General features: G+C 43.8%; 1 protein-coding gene across 6 annotated transcripts in view; it reads left to right on the top strand.

The window, feature by feature from the left end:
* The window catches only part of LOC117852202 (1,4-alpha-glucan-branching enzyme 3, chloroplastic/amyloplastic), a 33,261-nt gene extending 20,133 nt beyond the window's left edge, over nucleotides 1–13,128 (top strand). For 2 of the 6 annotated variants that reach the window (XM_034734199.2, XM_034734200.2), the window contains exons 17-22: nucleotides 872–952; nucleotides 3,205–3,309; nucleotides 11,876–11,961; nucleotides 12,076–12,130; nucleotides 12,207–12,405; nucleotides 12,643–13,128. In XM_034734199.2, coding sequence (XP_034590090.1) covers nucleotides 872–952; nucleotides 3,205–3,309; nucleotides 11,876–11,961; nucleotides 12,076–12,130; nucleotides 12,207–12,239 — 360 coding nt within the window. In that variant the 3' untranslated portion in view covers nucleotides 12,240–12,405; nucleotides 12,643–13,128. Of the gene's footprint in view, nucleotides 1–871; nucleotides 953–1,200; nucleotides 1,574–3,204; nucleotides 3,310–11,875; nucleotides 11,962–12,075; nucleotides 12,131–12,206; nucleotides 12,406–12,642 lie in introns of those variants that run through there. The other 4 variants (XM_072293175.1, XM_072293176.1, XM_072293178.1 and 1 more) reach the window with 4 other exon arrangements.
* Nucleotides 13,129–16,885: the final 3,757 nt, after the last annotated feature.

Here is a 16,885-nt window from a genome sequence, read left to right on the forward strand (position 1 = left end):
TTTTTTAAAAAAAAAACGGCTTTAGAGATGCCAAGCTTCAGGAAGAGACTCTACCTTGCGCCGGTGTAGGACTTTAATGGTTTGCTGGACCAACATGATGTTCTCGTGTATGCATCTTCCCTGAATGAACGCACTCTGAGTAGTAGCTACTAACTTATCAAGGTGAGGGGATAAACGATTTGCCATCATCTTGGTGATCAGTTTAGAAAACTGTGTACAAGACTAATTAGACGAAAATCTTTAGCTGTAACCACCTCAACCTTTTTGGGGATCAGGGTCAGGTATGCCGAGTTCAAGAGCTCAAGCTTTCTTGCATCTCCTTGCTGCAAGTTAATGATCGCTGCCATGAAATCTGCCTTTATTTGGCCAACAACATTTGTAGAACCTTCCAGTAAAACCATCCGGACCTGGTGCTCTATCAGATGGAAGAGACTTGATTGTTGCCCATGTCTCTTCCGCAAAAAGTGCATCAGCAACTGAGAGATCAATCCCTGCTCTATGGAAGAATTCTAAATCCAGTGAGCTAGTTCTAGGCATAGCAGTTCCCAGCAATCAAAAAGGACCTGACGTTTGTCCTCTTGAGCTGTGACAACACTAATTTACTCTAGTTTATTCTTTCAAAGTGGTAGCTTGATACTTTGTTAGGTTCACGTAAGTAAACTGAATCAACTATTTTAATTACATTCTTGATATTCAGTACTAGTGGGATTTATGGACATGTAAAAGAAACGTTCATGGATTTGCAACTTCTATTTTAGGCACTATTATTTCTTTGTTTTAAATATGTTGTAGGCATCTGTCAAATGTCATTGGTATATATTCATGAGATGAATTAGCCTATTACTAACTCAGCAGCTACCTTTTGTCCTAGGATGTCATGAGCTTGGATGAAAATGAAAGGATAATCTCCAGAGGTTCACCCAATATTCATCACTGTGATGACACGAGCATGGTATGCAGATCTTTCTGCTAATATGAGATGAAATATATTTTGAAGATCGATAATGACAGACACATGGTTTTCCAAAGTTCATTATATGCTTTCTTCTCAATCAAGAATGGCTTCTTGTGCGCTAACATACACTCTTGCATTATATAGTTAATCATTACACAATCACTTGGATAAATCTTATTATGCGTATCATTTTCTAATGAGGTTGTTTCTTGGTGCTTTACCTTTACCTGTTCTCACTTGAACAGATATCCTTTTAAAGATGACATTATGTACTTTTATCGAATGACCTGGTGAGGCTTGATTTGCAAATGACGGGGTAAAATTTTGATTTATTGGAACGCTCTATGGTCATTCTGTTTAGCTTTATCACAATTTCTCTTTGTTTGGCATTGGCTAAAACACATAACAAACATAGCTGTGATTTGACTCAGGAACACAAAATAATTAACACTCGCTCAATATGGATATTGAAGCATATTTCTGCTCCCAACATTGCTGCAGCCTTGATCCTTGCTTGGGAGGAAGCTGAGCTTTGGTGTTTGGCAGGAGCTAAAGGTCTCACCTTGCTCACTGCCAGAGGGGTTGGCTAATTGGGTGTTTAGATCTCTCTATGGTCAGGTAGTCCTTTCCTGTAACAGGTGATTGGTCTTATTAGTTTCTAGTGGGTGTCTCTGTATGACTCTTTCTTCTCCTATTAATAAAATGGTATGCCGCTCATGCGTGTTCGAGAAAAAAAGAAGCAATGCTATTTCTAATTTTAGGAGAGCTTTTCGGGGATTTGGTCAGAAAGAATGTGGGGCCTATTTGGCATACTAATTGGTATGGCTACAATACAATATCATTTTCTTTTGTCATGTTTTGGTATTTCCTAGGTTTTGGCATTAGCAATATTTGGTATTGGACCTTGCAAGTGGTAGATGGAGAATAAGCTTGGGTAAACTAGGAATTTTGAACTGTTTCTTTCTCTTCTTTTCCTTTTCTTTTTGAGTTCAAACTGTTTCTCTTTCTTTCTTTTCTTTTCTTAGTTCTACCAGCACAATATTCACAGTTCCACCTTTAAAGATGGGTGTGGATCGGTTCGAACCATAGGGTTGCCGATCCTCTCCATGAAAATGCGTCTAGTAGGTCACCGGTTCTGCGCAAAAAATAATGAAGGGTCAGCGGTTCGACCCAGGGATCCCCATCGGCTCGAGTGGATCGATCTGCTTCTGCCGCATCGTAGTCTCGGGACCGCTAGCGTGAGGGGTGGGGAGATGGAGCTCGGCCACTGCCGTTTGGCAGGGCAGCGTGGAGAACGGCCGTCACCGCCGCGAGCGCGTGCGCGGGACACTATCAGAAGGACACGGAGGCTATAGCGGGGGCACGGCATGGAGCATCAGGCGGTGGGTGACGGCGGGTTTGTCGAGGAGCTGCTAAAAGGCCTCGACGCCGTGCTCTCCAAGAGCGCAATGGCAGCGCATGCGCAGGCGTCGGCAGTGGCCGGCATCAGGTCCTGCCTCCTCTAAGGCCGCGGCTCGCCCGCGCACTCCACATCATGGCACGCCCTGACAGGCTGCGAGCCTCTATCGCAGTGCGCTCGCCATCGTCTGCCTTTGCCCAGTTTGCCGCAACGCCATGGGTGGAGGTGCAGGGCTCAACTGCCGCTGTGGTGGAGGCGGCAGGGCTTGGCCACGGCACTCCATATGCTCGTCAGCGACGTCGTGGAGCAAGCAGCATTGGAGAAGAAGCAGGTTGTGCTGTTCTGCCAAGGCGCGTGCCGCTGTGTTGGGCGGCAGCAGCAAGATTCTGCAGGGCGCGCGCCGCCGTGTTAGACGCGTACAGCTTACATTGTAGAGTTTATTACTACAGCAGACCGGGTACCGCTGAGTCCTAGGTCCTTATCTGTACCAATCCTGCACTGCACGCCAGACGCCACTGCATGCAGACTGCTGTTGCAACAGCAAATGGTTCGACCCGCACTAACCTTTGGGGCACCGAGCATACAGCATAGGAATAATTTTGGATAAACCAGTGCACCATTACTATTTGATTGGGTCGATGGGTCGGTGTCGTTCGCTCCATGGAGCAACCACGCCCATCTTTATCCACCTTCCAATCACCAGAATGAATTAGGATTTTTTGTCTTGAACATGCTAAACATATTCAATGGAGTAATGAATACAAGATAAAGCACCACTGTTTCATTTGACACAGAAAATTCTGGGTTCAAAATTTTTGACATCTATTGTAATTACGTTTCATTCTGGCAGGTCATATGTTTCACAAGAGGGCCTTTCATTTTCATATTTAATTTCAATCCTGAAGTCTACCACCAGTCATATCATGTTGGTGTGGATGAAGCTGGGGAATATCAAGTAAGTGAATGATGCTTCTTGCATGAAATTATTCTTTTTGTATTCAAATGGAGGGTACAAGGTAGGGCTTTAGTTTGACTTAAAAAGGAAATCAATCGTGCAGAAAACTAGCAGTAGAGAAAAATCGCAGAACACACACTCATAACCGAACTGTGAAACTGGTGTTAGGCTACATAGCACCAGCCTTTCTTCTAAATCTTTTGGGGTTCATCGTCGAAGTATTGCACCTTGAGGCAATTTATTCACCTCTGGTGATGAGGGTCCGCCGGGGAGTGGACTACCTGTGTCGTGCCCTTTCTCGATCATTGGCAACAGCCCGGCGATCACGGCGGAGATAGTTGCGGCTAAAATTGCACAAAGAAACGAGCTGGAGACAAGCTCCCTGTGCCCTGTCATACTGCACCAAAAGACTTCTTGCTCCTCCCTGACAGCAGAAAGATGGCAATAAGAGTTTACAACGGAGGACGACCGTTTATAACGCCTTATTTTCAGCTTCACATCATGCGCTGGCTGTGTGCATGCCGCTGGTGCTGTTCTGCCATTCCTCGTCGATGTTGAACCTCATGTTCTGGCGCATGCGTGGGAGTTCATGATGGCTGAGCAATTACTTAATGAAGAGTTGCATCTGTAGAGGGAAATCCTGCCTGTGAAGCGCATCCTCACGTACCCTATCTGCATCACAATGACACCGGTCATCCTGCCGTTGGTGGATCAGCCCCGTCGCCTCCCCCTCCATCTATTGATGGTCACGGCTATAGTAGGCGGTGGCGCCTAGTCCCTTTGCTCCTCCACCCTCCACCGTGAGACTCGACGAGCAGCTCCTCGTCGCAAGGCCTAGCCGTGCACGGTTGGGACCCTACCCTCCCAACACTCACCATGTGGCGCTGGCAGACAAGATACTATCCTTGGATAGTGTGACAACTTGTGACAACTCGATCGCTTGTGAAACACAGTTGGCCCATCATGCAGTATGGCGGCGTTGGGCTTGATGCATGAGGTTAACAACCTGTCATCGTCCGTGCAACCAAGGTGTCAACCTTCTTTATTCCTTTCAATGTCAGGCAGGGTGTCCCTCCTCTGTCCTGCACCCCCAAGCGTTGTTGAGAATTTGGCATGATCTTCCAAGAGGCAAGTCGATTTTTGGAGGACTCGGCGTTGATGATCTAGAGGCTGTGATCAGGATGTCCATTCCTTTGCAATCACTACACCACTGCCCACTGCTGCGATGGTTATCAACCACGCATGACATGATCGACCTCGCCAAAAGTGTTAATTCCTGCAAGCAAATCAAGAATACAAGCAAGAACATGAAAGCACGCAATTCGAATATTACCAGTTATATGGAATACATGAGGCCGGGTTCCACAAGCCGATAAAAAAGCAAAACTCTTCTATGACAGATTAGTATAAGCAAATCGCAATTGAAAAATGGCAGCATCACATATTAATATAGGGTATAAGCTAGGTGTTGGCTGACCTAGGGCGCCGTTGCGGCGTGCCCCTACTAGTGGAACCCACAACAACTTCGGCCTTATGTCCCAAGCAAAACTACAAGGCTCAAGGCTTGATAAGAGGTGGTGCAGCACCCGACATAACAGTGATGGCTTGTTACAACGATTTGAGGGCCTTCCTAACGTGATATTGAGGTGGAACAGATCCATCAGGTACTCATGCGCCTCAATCGGACTGCAATGGAATATGGCCTCGAGTAGTCAGAATCATGAACAGATTCATCAGGTACTCATGCGCCTCGAGTAGTCAGGTTTGACTTCCATGCCTCCAGGGCTTGAAGTCCAACTCTGGTGTTGGATATAGTAGTGCACATCCAAGGGGATGTATTGGTGGTAAAAGGCACCATTTTTAATGTCACCATCATCCTCACTTTGTTCCCTATGGACAAGTAAATTTTTGGCATTAGGTAGCAACAAGTTCTCGCTTATTCCCTTAGACAAATATATGAACGAGCTAACCTTATTTTTAGCTTGAGAGATTATATCCATAGATGACATGGTCACATTAGTCCGCGTTCCTCTGTCTTGGAGGTGGATCGTTGCTCCTCGATGAATACCCCAGTCCATTATCTCATGATAGTAGTAGTTGGCCCATGTGACATAGTTGTGGTTGTGTTATAGTGGTTTAGTATCACTTTGAAAGTTTATTGGATGAGAGTGTAAGAGAGGTACCATGTGTATGCAGGTCCAAATAAGAGAAGTTTATAATCCTTGTCGCTCCAAATATAGCATTTCATCTTAACCCTTTTATATGAAGCAATGACGAAAGTGTAAGAGAGGTACCATGTGTATGCAGGTCCGTTTCACGTGGGAGCTGGGCCATAGGCAGATTTTGGACGTGGGGCTGTTATATATGTTATCAGAGCATGAACCCTCGCTGCATGCGTGCGTGTGCGTTTGGATATGTTACCGCAAACAGTCCTTAAGGGGTGGGGGATGAATGTAATACCCTAGTCCAATATCTCATAGTAGTATTTGTTGGCCCATGTGACCCTGTTGCGTTATTGTGGTTTAGTACCACCTTAGAAGTTTAGGAGGGAGCTTATAATCATTGTCGCTCCATACATAGCACCTTCGGGTTACCATTTTACATGAAGTGAGGATGAAAATATAAGAGACGTGTAGCAGCCCACTGACCTGTACACACAACTGGAAGGGTCGTCTTGTCTGTTGGAAATTAATCTTGACACGTATGTATGTGAATGCAGTGTCAAAAATATTGTAAGTCAAGGAGTCAAGAATATACTAGGCCATTTGCCTAAGTCAAATTAAGAGTTGGCATGAAGATCAAGAAGTCACTACTTAATTAGCCATTACTAGTAGATCGAGGTCAATGTGAACATATCACAACAGTATGAAATCAGTTGAGTCCTCTCCCTATATATAGCTATGTAACTTGCATTGTAAACATGAGAATGAAGTAGAAAATAGTGCTAGTCGTCGCACCACAAATATAATCTCGTGTTCATGTTGAGTTCTTAATTTATTCACATATTCATGTGTGTTTGATTCTTGGGCAAAGCCAACACCATCCTCCAAAACCGCACCGCCTAGCCCTTCCGAGGGGTGGGCACATACACACATCACCCTACTTATATTTTTATCCTCGCTTCATGTAAAAGGATGAACTCGAAGGTGGTATGGTTAAAGGACAAAGGTTTATAAGTTGGCTCCACTCTTGCTCAACTAGCAAGGTGGTATTAAATATGTGCACGTAGCACTCATGGGGCATTATTAGGTCACATCCAAATTGGGTCGGGTGTCACACGAGGCACCCTTTTTGTTACATGTGTTACCAAGGCAATTGAGCGGTGTTGAGTCAGACATATAATTTACAAAAGGAGAAACAAGGTGCCACAACCAAGCTTTATTAAATGGCAAGGTAGGCGCGTGGTCGGTGTCAACCCATGCTCGCCAGGACCAGTGGTCAATGATGCTCAAAGGCATGTGATCAAGAGCCTTGGTTTTGCTGCTAACAACGAGAATATTGAACATCACACTCAAGATAAATACTTTAAATTAGTTGACAAGCCTCTCACGCACAAATTGCTACCCTTGAGGCCGAGCATGTTTGCCTGTCCTACCTTTTGGATCAATATGATGAAATCCATCCGTAACTCTAGTTTGGATCGTGTGTGGTCTTAATAAACGAGGCCACAACAATAATGTTCGTGATGTTAGCTATCCTCTCCTTCAATGCTGATATTGTCTGTCTCTACAACAACAACAACAACAACATAGCCTTTCAGTCCCAAGCAAGTTGGGGTAGGCTAGAGTTGAAACCTAACAAGAGCCACAAATTAGGGTTTGAGCACATGAATAGCTGTTTCCAAGCACTCCTATCCAAGGCTAAATCTTTGGGTATATTCCATCCCTTCAAATCTCCTTTTATTGCCTCTTTCTATATCAATTTTGGTCTTCCTCTGCCTCTCTTCACATTACTGTCAAGCCTTAGGGTTCCACTACGCACCGGTGCCTCCGGAGGCCTTCGTTGGAAATGTCCAAACCATCTCAGCCGGTGTTGGATAAGCTTTTCTTCAATTGGTGCTACCCCTAACCTATCACGTATATCCTCATTCCGGACTCGATCCCTTCTCGTATGACCACAAATCCAACGCAACATACGCATTTCCACAACACTTATTTGCTGAAAATGTCGTCTTTTTGTAGACCAACATTCTGCACCATACAACATTGCAGGTCTAATCGCCATCCTATAAAACTTGCCTTTTAGCTTCAATGGTACCCTCTTGTCATAAAATTCCTGATGCTTGGCGTCACTTCATCCACCCCGCTTTGATTCTATGACTAACATTCTCATCAATATCCCCATCTCGTTGTAGCATTGATCCCAAATATCGAAATGTATCCTTCCTGGACACTACTTGGCTTTCCAAACTGATATCTCCCTCATGTGTAGTAGTGCCAAAGTCACATCTCATATATTCAGTTTTAGTTCTGCTAAGTCTAAAACCTTTTCACTCTAGGGTTTCCCGCCACAACTCCAGTTTTCTATTTACTCTTGCTCGACTTTCATCAACTAGCACTACATCATCCGCGAAGAGCATACACCAAGGGATATCCCCTTGAATGTCCCTTGTTACCTCATCCATCACCAAGGCAAATAGATAAGGGCTCAAAGCAGACCCTTGATGCAGTCCTATTCTAATTGGAAAGTCATCTGTGTCTCCATCACTTGTTCGGACTCTAGTTACAATATTGTAGTACATGTCCTTAATAAGTCCAACGTACTTCATGGGGACTTTATGTTTGTCCAAAGCCCACCACATAACATTCCTTGGTATTTTGTCATACACCTTCTCCAAGTCAATGAAAACCATGTGTAGGTCCTTCTTCTTCTCCCTATGCCGCTCCATAACTTGTCTTATTAAGAAAATAGATTCCATGGTTGACCTTCTAGGCATAAAACCAAATTGGTTCGTAGAGACCTGTGTTATCCTTCTCAAACGATGCTTAATAACTCTCTCCCATAGCTTCATATTATGGCTCATCAACTTAATTCCTCGGTAATTAGTACAACTTTGAATATCTCCCTTATTCTTGTATATTGGTACCAGTATACTTCTCCATTCTTCCGGCATCTTGTTCGATAGAAAAATATGGTTGAACGACTTGGTTAACCATATTATGGCTATATCCCTGAGGCATCTCCACACTTTAATTGGGATATCATCCGGGCCCACCGCCTTACCACTTTTCATTCTTTTCAACGCCTCTATGACCTCAGATTCTTGGATCTTCCGCGCAAAGTGCTTGTTGGTGTCATCAAAAGAGTCATCCAACTGCAAGGTTGTGTTCTAATTCTTACCATTGAACAATTTGTCAAAATACTCTTGCCATCTATGTATGATCTCATCGTCCTTTACCAAGATGTTCTCCATTTCATCCTTAATGCACTTAACTTGGTTGAAGTCCCTCGTCTTTCTCTCACGAACCTTAGCCATCCTACAGATGTCCTTCTCTCCTTCCTTCGTACCTAATCGTTGCTAAAGATCCTCATACGCCCTACCCTTTGCTACACTTACAGCTCGCTTTGCGATCTTCTTTGCCTCCTTGTACTTGTCAATGTTGTCCACACTCCTGTCATGGAACAAGCGCCTATAGCATTCTTTCTTCTCCTTAATAGTCCTTTGGACTTACTTATTCCACCACCAAGTATCTTTATCTACGCCGCTACCCCCCTTGGTCACTCAAAGCACCTCCGAGGCCACCTTCCGAATGTAGTTTGCCATCTCCCACATGTTGTTTGTGTCCTCTCCTTCCTTCCAAGGGCCCTCTTTGATTACCCTTTCCTTGAAGACCTCTGACGTATCCTCTTTCAGTTTCCACCACTTTATTCTTGCAATCTTGGCTTGTTTATCCCTGCGTGCGCGCATCTGAAAACGAAAGTCCGCCACCACAAGCTTATGTTGAGAAACAACACATTCCTCTGGTATCACCTTGCAATCCAAGCATGCCCATTTATCCTCTCTTCTTGTGAGGATAAAGTCAATCTGGCTAAAGTGTTGGCTACTACTAAAAGTCACTAAATGGGACCGTTCTTCCTAAAGAAAGTGTTCGCTATCATCAAGTCAAAAGCTACTGCAAAGTCCAAGACTTCCTCTCCCTCCTGATTCCTACTACCATACCTAAAACCTCCATGAATCGCCTCGAAACCTGCACTTGTTGTACCTACAGATCTCCTATTAAGATCTCCTATGAAAAGCTTCTTGCTAGAAGGTACAGATCTAACCAGGCTTTCTAAATCTTCCCAGAAAAGCCTCTTAGCACTCTCATCGTGGTCTACTTAGGGGGCATACGCACTAATTACGTACAGGACCATATCACCAACGACAAGCCTAACTAGGATAATCCTATCCCCTTGCCTTATCACGTCCATCACTCCATCCTTGAGACTCTTGTCAACCAAAACTCCCACTCCATTTGTATTTGCAGCTGTCGTTGTGTACCAAAGCTTGAAACTGGTATTGTCCACCTCCTTCTGGCCCTTCCATTTAGTCTCTTGAACGCATAAGATATTTATACGCCTCCTAGTCGCTACGTCAACTATCTCTCTTAACTTACCTGTAAGAGACCCTACATTCCAACTACCTACACGAATCCTAGTTGGTTGGACTAGCTTCCTTGCCCTTCACACCCGTCGAGAGAGATATGAAGATCCTTGCTCATTTTTCACTACACCCGGGCGCCGATGTAGCGCGCCACTAAGGAAATGATGACCCGATCCTTGCTCACTTGACACCATACCCAGATCGCGACACGGCGCGTCACCAAGGGGGAGATGACCTGGCCCTTGCCCATTTAACACCATACCTAGGTTCTGATATGGCGCATCGCTAAGAGGGTTACGCCCTAACGGGTTTCTCTTGGGTTTCATCTCCATTAGAATGGTTAGGTTTAACGATGGCTCGCCAAGCCTATCACAACCCTCCTCCTTTACCAGGGCTTGGACCTGCTATGTGGAGACAACATAGGCAGAGTTGATATTGTCTGTCTCTAGGAGACAAAAATTGCAGCCATGAATTTGGCTCTTATCTCAGCTCTACCTTTGATAAGTGTGTAGCACTGCTGGCCATTGGTACTCGAGGATGGGTTATGGTAGCATGCAAGCGTACATCCTGTCGAGGATCTGCCACACGTGTGGATCAGTTTTGTGTCTCAGTACAGTTTATGGAGCAGGAAGGTTGTTGTTAGTGGTTTACTGATGTGTATGACCCACGAGATGTTGGGGATTTTACTGAAACATGAGATAAAGGGAGAATAGAGAAATTGGGCAAGCAAAGTGAGGAGAGCCAAAAGAGTCCCCGCCTCATGTCGCTTGTGTTCTTTATATGGGGAAAGGAGAGGATGGCAGACAACCACAATTAGGTCTTTGGGTACTTGCATTTTCCTAATTGTAGCCCGTCAGCTGCTTGAGCTTGGCTGGCACAAGGCTGAGTAGCTGAAAACATAGGAAAATGCCTAGACATGATTCTGGCTTTGGTCATGAGGAATGCTCTCACGATCACATCCGCGTGTACGCCTCATTAAAAACTCCATCCGAAAAACTCTAGGAAAAAGAGGAGAAAAGAGCACATACATGTAGCGAATCTACATGTACATGACATTTACAAGTGAACATGTGATCGTCTTCGATTCCGCTTTGTGGAGTAGGTCTTTGACGACGCCAGGGCTTTCATCAAAGCGAGTCGAAGGTTGGTGGCTTCATCTCTTGGCTTTGCTCCAAGGTCATGATTCTGCTCGAGGGGTTCATCCTGAGGCTTTGCTCTGGAGCATGATTGCTTTGGAGGCTTGTCTTCTGTAGAGCCAGCCATACATGCTTCTTTATAGCTGAATCTTGATCTTGAGCATAGTCAAAGTAGAGAGTACAGCTTCGATATAGTTGTAGTAGTAGAAGTGAAATGTTCATCTTCAGCGTAATCGAAGTAGCCAAGGTCAAAATGCAACTGCTGAGGTCTTAGCCAGCAATGCCTCTGGGTCTTCGCTCATGAGCACCGGTTCAGGACTTGTCCTCTGGGGTGAATCGATTCTCCATGGTACTCGGTGTAGCACCTCTTGGCTGGTGTTGCAAGTAGGCAGGGGGTGGTAGTGATGCTTTGGATGGAGTCGAAGTAGTCAACGTCGACGATTGTGTAAGCGATGTTGTTGATGAAGTCAAAATAAATGGCGAGCCCCTCAAGCGGAGCATAGTTGACGAAGGTGGCCATTGGGCCAAACGTAGTCGACAGAGGCAAAGTCGAAGTAGACACCGATCTGGGCCATGGAGGCCATATGAGCCAAATAGCAACAGCTATAACACTACTATACATATCTTTATCTATACACACTTAACAATAACAACTGCCTGATTTATGGAAGTACTTAATTCTGACTTCGCTGAATCATGCATTCGTGTGCTACTGGTTACATTCCTCAAGTTCAAGTATATCGTGTACTTTCAGAACAAGCAAACTCTTACTTTTTATAATTTCATATGCTTTCACTTCTTAGATACGTGTCATCCGCACTGAGATATTGTGCTTTTATTTGATCAGCTCATCTTGAACACGGATGAAACTAAATATGGTGGATGTGGAGAGCTCAAGAGTAGTCAGTATATGAGGCGGACCTGTGACAAAAGGTGTTATTTGCATTACTACCTTCTTTCCTGTGGTTGTTTTCTTTTTCTTTTGTTATTCTCATTTGAATGCCTTAGTGTTTCATGGATAATTTAAGCAGTTTTGCTTTCTTATAGAGTTGATGGTTGTCGAAACTCCTTGGAATTGGCATTACCATCTAGAAGTGCTCAGGTGGGTACATACAACGCTACTCCTTTCTAGAAGATATACTATATATGTATCTTCTAAAAGGGCCATGTATTTGCAGGTTTACAAGTTAGTTCGAATTTTGAGAATTTAGCGCTCAACAATAAGTATTGTAATGGAACCGTGCAACCACGTAGATGGGGCTTTGCAGTCAATATATGCACCTTTGTGGCATTTGGTGATTAGATGGCAAAACAGCGATACGGGCAGCATTAAGTTTTCTTCTCATCTACAAGGCGATTCCTCTAAAAACTGATAAGGTATGTGGTATGTTTGTGAACAAGAAATCCACTTTAGTTTCTTATCCACAGTTTAATGAAATGATTATTTATCTAGCTGTAGCACGTATACCCTGTTAAAGCATTTATCACTCTTGAGTATGCTTAAGTAGAAAAATCGCAGATTTAACTGTGTTTCTTTATCATCGGTACAGACTACAGAGTACTGGTATAGCTTCGGGAATTCTGTTGACATTGAGGTTTTTCCCTTTGGTGCAGTGCAAATTCTCTGAAATTTGTCCATGCTGTGACTGCGGAGGCTCATTAGCTTCGAACTGACTTCAAAGAATTCAGCAACTTATCACGAAAAATAGAACAAGCCAGCTAGACTACACTCTGTACTTACCATACATATAAGGGTTCCATATCTGGATTCTGACAGTTCATGCACGCAGACTGTTGGATTGATACAGCTCTTAGGATAGTGGAGAAATAAGGCGCATATACTTTTATCCTCGTTAAGCTGTCAGCTTCGCTATCCAAATCCAACAACCAACAAGCTCAGGAGATGATCTTTGCCCAACACATGGTGTTCATAGTCTCGTAGCTGTAGCCCCCTGAATTTTAGGGACAAATTCAAACGCCATTTACAACATTTCTGGCTCTAGCCTGCAGCCTTTGCTGCCATGGACATACTAAGCATCCGCCGGCTACCTCTGTCGTTAGTTTGAGGTAATAGTCAGGTTCTTCTAATCTAGTTTGATAGATACTCCCTCCATCCCAAATTACTATTCATTTTAGCTTTTCAAAATAGCTATGTATTTAGATGTAGTATATATGTACACATCAAAGTACATATAACAACCAAAACGAATAATTTGGTATGTAGGGAAAATTAGGATGTAGATACGAACAAGAAATCTAGGGGTGCAGAAAAGAGACCTGTGACAGTCTCTTTGATAAGACATTTTTTTTCTCGAATACAACTCTATCATTGTATTAAGAAGAAATAGAATTGGTTACAACCAACCTAATTGCTTCGCATACATTCGCGCCTATTACCTAAAATGGACGGACTACCGCAAGTCCGCAACCTACCCAGCTAGTTCCTACTGCTTAAAAGCCAATATGCTTTTGGCGCTCGCAAGGAACCAAAAATGCATCTCCTCATCCACGCAGCCTCCACTAGGCGGTGAACAGAAGGTGATAGAAGACCACGTTGTTGCGGTGGGTAATACTTACCTACCCATATTATGGGACGAATTATTGTACGAGTTTGCATCCTTTCCTATGCACCTTTTTACATATAGATAGTATGATCTAATTTATTTTCACATGTAAAATAGTGGAAGTCATAGTGGAAGTCATAGGTTAAATTTTTAAGTTGATTTACCCCTTTTCTTAAGCTGTAGATCAGCATGGTAAAGACTGCATAGCAGGGTGCATTGTAATTTCAAGCCGTTACATCCAGCGTGGCAACGGTCATTGTGCTTGTGGTGTGGCCTAGGGGCTAGTGCCATGATGATAGAGGTTGCGCGGGGCGCGATCCCTTCGCTACGAGAACAATGGATGCATAGAGCTCATCGAATGCATTATGTATACATTACTCGTTTGGAGTTCGAATCATGAAGCAAATGGCTACAATAACCCGCGCTATAGATTCAGTTTTTGTGACCGAATCCTATTTCTTTCTTTTTGTTTTGTCCTGACCAAGCCCCCTTTGCCTAACCTTAATCTCCTCCCAGTCCCTTACTGTCGGTAAGCGAATGCCAAGGATAAAAAGGATAAAAAGTGGGAAAGAGGGGGAAAGGAGGAGAGGAAATGATGAAAATTAGGGTACACCCATCGTTCCTTGTCATTGCCATTCCTCTTGAAAATTATTTAGGATTCCTCACTGCTCTCCGAATTTTCTCTCCAAGGTTTGGCCCTTTTCTTGTTTCATGATGGTGGTCCAGTGATAAAAGTAGGAACGGAAAAATCATGTACCTACGAACACAGTATATCGCATAAACTGATTTTGGAACAAGTCTACCTACGAACATCGTATACCGCATAAACCGATCAAATATTATATTTTGGAACAAGTCCACGATCCAATATTGGATCCTGACGTATTTGGACGCGGATTCAATGCCGTCACTTCTTGAAGGCATGCTGTAACTTCTCCTGCCAAATCTACCATGAATCACACATCCAAAGGCTAAAATGAACTGCAGCCTCAAATCTTATCCATGTGAGCTTTTTCACAAGGGGAGTCTGTCAGCAGGCGGGCGTGCGCTGCTCTCCCACGCGTTGCGCTGCCTCCCGCGCGCCATGCTGCTCTCCCACAGGCTCGCGCATTGCGCCACCCTCTGCGCCCCCGTGCGCTGTGCTGCTCTCCCACAGGCTTGCACGCTGTGCCGTCCTCTGCGCCTCTGAGGAGAGGGCATGTGCCGCCCTCTGCACCTCGCCACCGTTGGATAGGAGGTTCCCGCCAGGTCGCCGTGGAGGAGAGGGATGCAGCCACCGACAGGACGCCATTGTCAGGTACATTAGTAAGCTTTTTTCTTTCTCGTGACCTAAGCATGTGCACAAGACAACTAATTCACTTCACATTTGTATCAATCTGAGATTCTGTGATTATAGAAGGTTAATTTGCTCAATTTCATGGTAGGAAAATCATATGCTTTAGTTGATTTTTGTGCCATATTTCTGGAATTGAGTGTTGTGGAAGGCAATGGCAGAATTTGAGAAGGGGACACCTCAAGTTGGTTTAAGATTCAGAAATCCAGATGAGACTTGGAAGTTTTGGGTTGCATATGGAGGTTGTAGAGGCTTTGATATGAGGAAAAGGTATGCAAATGTATGCAGCTATGATGGCAAAATGCAGATTTGTTCGTTTCAATGAGGGTCATCGACGAAAAGGGAAAACAAATAATGCGACAAGTATTTTAGAGCTGAAACAAAAACTGACTGTAAAAGCTCGATAATCGTAGTAAGCCCAACTAAATCTGCTGAACTAAAAATATAGAAATTTCTATGTGTTATTGCCATTCATAGCTAATTAATGATACTTTTGTTGGCAGAAACGAAAGCAAGATGATGGTGTACAACCTCTAAAGAAAGTGGAGAATGATGGCAGCAACAAAAGGAGTAATCATGGACGTTGAAGAGTACAATGTTATTGGCAATTTTACCCAACTTGTGACAGCTCCAATTTATGATGATGATATTTTTCATGTTGATAATCTGTTCTAGTATGTGCAAGTTGATTAGGAGTATTTTGAACTGGCTAGGACTAACTATAGTATTTTGTGGAGTAACTGTAGCATTTTGTGGAGTAACTGTACTGATTGGTCAAGTAATAGCATTTTCTGTAGTAGAATACCAATTTGAGAGACTTAAAGTGCCATGCATTGGTGATGTACTATGAATGTCACTTCCAGTGACTCAAAATGCAAGCTTTGTTTTATGTTACGTGCACGTTAAATTTCTCATACTATATTATGAATATCACTATTGTTTGCTATTTTGTGTGCTAAATAAATGAGTCATATTGTCTAAGTGTCTGAAAAATGCTAAAGGACTTGACTTGAGAAGCAAAGAAGCAAAGGCACGTCGTGCCTTTAAGAATCAAAGGCACTGAATATGTGTTTGGTGTATTTAGCCGGGAACGTTCCCGTTTTGTTTTCCGGAAATTTCCCGTTTTTCCCGTAGAGCTAAAGCAGAGACAACCTGCGTCCCCAGTCCCACTGTATCCCATTTATAACTCACCTGGAGCGCCACTGGTGCTTCATTGGGCGAGGTGGGACCACTGTCACACGGAACACGGTAGAACGCGGCGTTTCGCGTCCCAGGGTCATTCGTCCAGATCGAGGAACGGGTTCGAGATGGATCGATGGCTGGATCGAAGCCTGGGACGGTAGTTGGAACGTCGATCCAATCCTTGCTGGAACAAAGTACGAAGGTGCCACTGATGGCTATCCAAATTTGGTGCAGAATTTATTCAGTTGTGGCAGCGCGCTTCCAGGAGATGCAGATCTTCAAGAACATAGACGAAGCGTAGTGGCGAGTGGAATCAACATCTCCTCCATGCTCACCTCGCCAACTCCCTTTGCATAGCACGTTTTTCATCAAGAAGAGATTTACAACGATGCAACTTCAAGAGAGATCCAAAAACACCGAGTTACAAAAACTATCACTTGCGACCAGAAACAAAAACACAACAACAGAAAAAGAAAGGTATGCCCTAGAGGCAATCATAGAGATGATGATATCTGATTGTATCCATGATTTTATTGTGTTCCTTAAATATCCATTAAAGGCTACTTGAATTGATTTGCAATTATGTGAATTGTATGTGAGACTCTTTACTTGTATGGTTATTCTAAAGTTATCCCTAGTCGGAGTTCATGTGAGGACACACATGAATATTAGACTAGCACATGTATTAGTTGATGACTATGTTTCACAAGTTATGGACATGGAGATGTCAAACTAATAGTGTGAGCACATGTAGAGACATGTGCTAGGACTGACCCAA

This window comes from Setaria viridis, chromosome 4 (genome assembly GCF_005286985.2).
Source record: "Setaria viridis chromosome 4, Setaria_viridis_v4.0, whole genome shotgun sequence".
NCBI lineage: Eukaryota > Viridiplantae > Streptophyta > Magnoliopsida > Poales > Poaceae > Setaria > Setaria viridis.